General features: G+C 44.4%; 1 protein-coding gene across 1 annotated transcript; it reads left to right on the top strand.

Annotated features, from left to right (window-relative positions):
- The first annotated feature begins 5,037 nt into the window (after positions 1–5,037).
- Positions 5,038–5,346, top strand: LOC114202439 (uncharacterized). Its single transcript, XM_028095617.2, is given in 1 exon segment — positions 5,038–5,346. A coding segment is annotated over 1 exon segment (309 nt).
- The last annotated feature ends 492 nt before the right edge of the window (positions 5,347–5,838 follow it).

Here is a 5,838-nt window from a genome sequence, read left to right as displayed (position 1 = left end):
TTCCCTTGCCTAATACACAGTGAATGAGCAAAAATCCATAAACATCAGGAAAACATCCCTAAGAGTAATTGAACAAAGAAAGGGGAGGATTATGACTGTTTCCCATGGGCCACATATGGCCCACAAGAGAGGGAGAGCTGGCTCTCTGTGCCATGTGAAATCCTATCCAATAGGGCTGCCTGGAGGGGAGGTAATTGCAGCAGAGAGAAGCTGGAGGGGAGCTGCCAAATGCCTAGGTGCTATAGGAGCTATACACAATCAGCACCGTGCTTAACATCTCAATGAGGGGCGACAGGGTCCCCTGAAGAACACATTTAAATTCCCCACAAGAGAAAAGGTCAGCTTTAACCACTTGCCAAGCCCAGAAAACTCCTAGGTATCAGGACACCAGAAAAATATCATTCAGGTAAGAATTTTCCTGTCCCTTCTGCCTCTTCCCTCTCTAGTCCCTTTCCTGAAACCAGGGGCAGTTGGGCAGATGAAGGAAGAGGAGTAGAAACTCAAAAAAGCAAATAGAGAAGATTTTTCCTTTCTGGTCCCAGAAGAAAAGAGAAGGAAATCCAACATTCAGGGAAATATACCTTCTAATTACCGAAATAAGATTGTTTAGAATAAATAGAAGTGACTAGAGAACTTACTGTCTAACCATGATCCTACAAGTCTACACATGCTAGAGATTCCATCCCAGGAGGAAGGGAAGAACCAGCCCCACAGAGAGGGTCTTAAGAGGCACCAATGGGAGTAGTAGAGTTGGTTTCTGACTTTATTCTGTGAGGACTATTTATTCAATAGGAATTACACAGAGAGATAAAAAAAAAAGATAGAAAAAGAAGACTTCACCTAAAAAACAGAGAGGGTGGTCCAAGTGAAGTTAAACTGCTGACACATAGAATTCCCTGGTCTGATATAATATGTAGGCATACAGACCCTGCAGGCTCACACAGATAAACCACTGAATGGTCTGCTTATCTAATATTCCTGTGAACTCCATCAGGAACTTTGGCTGGAAGGCAGAAAAAAAAAATGATATGGAGAAGTGGGATTTCAGGGCCAAGATCTGGTGAGGGGAGCAGGGGGAGATCCAGCAAGCCAAGGGATTGAAAGGGTCAGGAAAGCACTGACAAACATAGTAACTCACATGTACAGCAAACATTTACTAACAGCCTGGGAGGGTCAGATAAATCATGCTGAGGACAAAATGTCCTAGAAGTTTGTACTTCATTCATAGAATCTCATTCAATCTTCCCAGCAAACTGTGGGTACTGTGAGAGTGTAGGGTGTAGGCTTTGCACTTGGAAATGTGCCTGGCATATTGTAAGCACTCAATATAAGTTACATATTGTCTTATAATCAGTGCTATTATTACCACATTTTATGGATGAGGGAACTGAGACTTAGAAAGTCAATTACCAGGGGCCATTGGTAAGTAAAAAATGAAGGTGGGATTTGAACCTAGGGATCTGACTCCAGTGTCCTCACTCTTAATCTAGGGGCTTTGACACCCATTCTTCTCCCCTTCCAACCTCTTTCCCTCTGAGACCCAGCAGCTCTAGAAGCTGTTCTGTGTTCACCTCGGTATGCCTTGCTGCCAGCCATGCTGTTGACCAAACACTGAGCCAAAGGTGAGGGTGATAGCCAGGAGATTAACATAACACTGCCAGGAGTCTTGGCCTTTAAAGGAGGGTTTTAAAGACTGAAAAGATGATGGACAAATGTCCTGGTGAACGTCCAATGGATGGTATACTTTCATTCAGTGGGAATTTCTTGAGCAAGAAATAGGAGAAGGAAGAAAGGAGAGAGAGGAAGAGGACAGAAGACAAAGGCCAGTAGAAATCACCACATCTACTTTTCCTTTTTTTTTTTTAAGATTTATTTATTTGAGAGAGAGCGAGAGCACACACATGGCAGGGAGGGGCAGAGAGTCATAAGCAGGCTACAGCTGAGCACAGAGCCCAGTGCAGGGCTTGATCTCCTGATGCCGAAATCACAACCTGAGTCAAAGCCAAGAGTCAGACGCTTAACTGACTGCAGCACCCAGGTGCCCCCAAATCACCACATCTTTTGACATCACCATCACAAATAACTGCCTTCTCCATAGCCAGATGGCTAGCTTTGGTCCAGAGCTGAACAGTAGGTGGAGCTGAGTCTCTTGAGATGAGTACAGAAATTGCTTCTCAACAGCTTTGGAGAGCTAGAGTTCATAACAATGAAAAGTATAGAGCAAAGAAAATGAGTATTGAGGGGTAAGCTCTACCAATACAATGGGTCTAATACCAGTTATCCTGGTGGCAGGGAGTTAAATTCTGGCCCACTCTCCCCTTTTATTTGGGTTCGTTTGGGTTTCAATTGTGTATGACATTCTTTCTCCTTTGTAAATACCAAATAAACCCTATACTGAGGTTCCCCATCCTCCCCAGTACCTTTTCTCTCTCTCCTCCAATCCTCTCTCATCCTTATCCACTCAGCAAACACCTGTTGTACTGAATCAAATTCAAGGTCTCAGTCTGCTCAGTGGCACAGAGTTGGAGCCACATTTCCAATAACCATTCAAGATGTTCCACTGCGACCACATTCAACGTGTTCAGACTTAAACTCATCTTCTTCTAACATAAATCTGTTCTGTTTCCTCAGCACCCATTAAAAATAATACCTGGGAGTCATCTTTCATAATTTTCTTCTAAGTTTCCCATTAACTGAATCCCATAAACATGCTTCTCTGGTGATATTTCTCTTATCAGCACCCTTTCACTACCACTACCACTGCCTTCCTTCAGACTTGGAGATGTTTATAATCTCTTTGAAACAGGCTAGTGCAGCTTTTGCCCCACCCCCAGTCCATCCCACCCTTTGCTGTCAGAAATTTCTGTCAATACCTTAGATGTGATCATTTCACCGTTTTAACCAAAAGTCACTTGTGGCTGGTAGTGAGTGACTGCCAAGATGAACTTCCTGAGTTCAAGGCACTATGTATTCCACCCCATTTGTCTTTCCCACACCAACATCTTCCTACCACCCCAGACACACCCCTGCTCCAACCACAGAGACCCACTGGCCAGGCCTTTGAAAAGGCAAGGAAGGAACTTTCTCAGAGGCAAATCCTTTCTACTCTAAAACAGGATCTAGGGTTAACCCAGTATGTCAGAACTGGTCAGGGGCATCAGACTCAAGTTCTTTACAGTTAAGGAGGGTTTACCTTGGATATCAAGGGGTGCCACTCCCTGATTGAATAAACAATTGTAAAGTACAACAATTAATGAGTTATAAGCAGAAACACAGAAAAGGAGCTAAAATAATCCCCGGGCTTTGGCTAGGTTGTGTGGAGTGGTAAAAAGAGGTTTTAGAATCTGATATTAGAAAAATAGGGAGAAGAGAATCAAAATGGCTGTGAGCAATCTGGGAAGCTCTCCTAGAAAGGTGGAGAAGGGGCAAGTTCAAAGGAGTTAAAATTTGGGGGGAAAGAGAGATCATGTGTAAACAGAGCTTTTCTGCTCCTAGCAACAATGAACCTCCCTATCCTTAGAGTTCAGTAACCTTCACCATGGTCTGATTTCACCAGCATGAATTTTGAGTGACCCTGAGAGGGAACAGGACAGCAAAGGGGGGTGATTAAGCACAGTATATTCTCAAGGGCTTGAGTTGAGCTGGGAGCTCTGGAGTCACACAACAATCGCTACCTAATGATGCAGTGATGAGGTCACAAGTGGGGCTCCCCTTCCCCACCCCCCACCCTTGGCTTCCTCAGAGCTAGGCAGAGGAACCAGAGGGAAAATCCACCTTCTCACACACAGCAATACCATCCATCTCATTCGACTACTTATCAAGTTCACTACCAACACAAAGGGGTGAGTTGCAATTGGACAACTGCAAATGCCCCGTCTTTTTCCTCTCCTTTCCTAAGAGTGACTTAAAGCACCCCAGGCATTGAACAGGGTTGAGATGATGGCTATTTTTGAATGAAAGCTTCCTTTCATTTTCAGTAACAAGAACTGGGCTATGCCTCATTTGAAAGAGAGATTCTTAACAATTTTGGAGTTTAACTTAATGATTTATTTCTCCAGGGACCCATATTGCTTTTAAAGCTAAATTAGATAAACTTTTACTTTTATATTGTTAAAGGAAATTAAAGGAGTGCCAGTTAGATACAACTTGCAAGTATTGTCACAGACTGAGAAGCCCTGTTCATATCTAGAAGTCAAATCATCCACAGAAGACCTAACTCAGGGCAAAACTTAGGAGGAAAAAAATTCTTCCTTAAAGTCATATTTTGTGGATCTCAAATTCATATTTTCAGAGGAATTAGAATTTCCCAGTTCATCTCCTCCTCTCCTGAGTTCTTCCCTTACCGTAATCATGGGGAGGCGTCACAGAGTAACCTATGGGAGTCCAGCCATGGTAGAGATTCAGTTAGCTTCCCATTCCCAGTTTTCAAGTGAAGAAAGCAATTCTCAAGGCTCTGAGGGCATAGGGAGGACAGAGGAATGAAAGAAGTGTCCTGAGTCCCTAAACCCACTAATATACCCTCTCATTCCATCTCCAGAGGGTTAGGGAGGTAACTCTGCAGGAATTGTTAAAACCCTTGTGGCATGGATGCCTTTAGCAGTCTGACCAAATTCATGACTTCAGAACAATGTACTTAAATGAATTAATTAAAAGACATGGAGTTGCAAAAGATACCAATTATATTGATAACATATGATTAAATATGGTTTTATCATGGGGGGACGGGCAATTCCAGGACCCTAGGTTGAAAATTCCTGCTGGGGGATATGGAATTAAGACAAGTGTAAGTGAACAAAAAGCAGGGTAAGGGTGAAGAGACCAAGAAACGTTGTCACCAATCCACTCCAAGGACAAGAGGACAGCCCTTAAATGAGAATTTGGTCTAGAGCCCAAACCATCCCAGGAAAGTTTTTCATAAAAGCAAGGATGGGCAGGAGGTGTGAGTGGGAAACCTTGCTGGTCCTCTCCCACCTTGCAGTGTGGTCTCTCACATATGACCTGTTGCATGTTTCTTTACAGGGCCCAGAAAATCAAAGAATGTCAAGCGATGATAAAAATAAATCTAGTGAACCCAAGAATGAGCCCAAGAACTGTGATCCCAGGTGTGAACAAAAGTGTGAAGCCAAATGCCAGCCCAGCTGTTTAAAGAAGCTGCTGCAACGGTGCTCTGAAAAGTGCCCACGGGAAAAGTGCCCAGCACCACCAAAGTGTCCACCGTGTCCATCACTGTGCCCCCCACCATGCCCCCCACCGTGCCCTCCTCCATGCCCAGCTCCCTGTCCCTCTAAGCCGTGTTCCAAGCCCTGTCCTCCTAAATGCCCACCTCCCTGACCACCCCCAGAGTGAGGCACATGGGTACCATTCAACCCACTACCTCCAACAACTCTACCATGTTCACCATCTTGTGATGAAAGCTGAAGCCATGAACTGACAAGTAAACCTGTTCCTCTGCTGTGCAAGGCTCTCTTCTCCTGTTTTTGTTTTGGCAGTTTGGGTTTTTTGTTGTTGTTGTTGTTGTTGTTGTTGTTGTTGTTTCCCAGCACTAAACCACCAAGAAGCAATCCTAGAGAGTGAGGCCAGAACCCTGACACTCTACAATCAATAATTTTTGAAGACAGCCTCCCTTCTCGCCCCACCTGCTGCATACAGGGGTGTGGCATCTCCTGAGGGGTGCATCCAGGGAATGCAGACTGACAGAGCCATAAATATAGCTGTTAACAGTGGTTCACCTCAGGAGCCCAGGTGGCCATGACAGAGGAAGAGGGCAAAAGGGGGAAAGAAGAGTAGGATGTTGAGGAAAGGTCCAGTCCAGAAAGGCTTAGGAAAAATTCTCCCCTC

Source organism: Eumetopias jubatus, unplaced genomic scaffold, assembly GCF_037043125.1.
Source record: "Eumetopias jubatus isolate StellerSeaLion01/CBP00866 unplaced genomic scaffold, mEumJub1_p1.0 scaffold_4, whole genome shotgun sequence".
In the NCBI taxonomy this organism is placed as follows: domain Eukaryota; kingdom Metazoa; phylum Chordata; class Mammalia; order Carnivora; family Otariidae; genus Eumetopias; species Eumetopias jubatus.
This window is presented reverse-complemented; position numbering and strand designations above follow the sequence as displayed.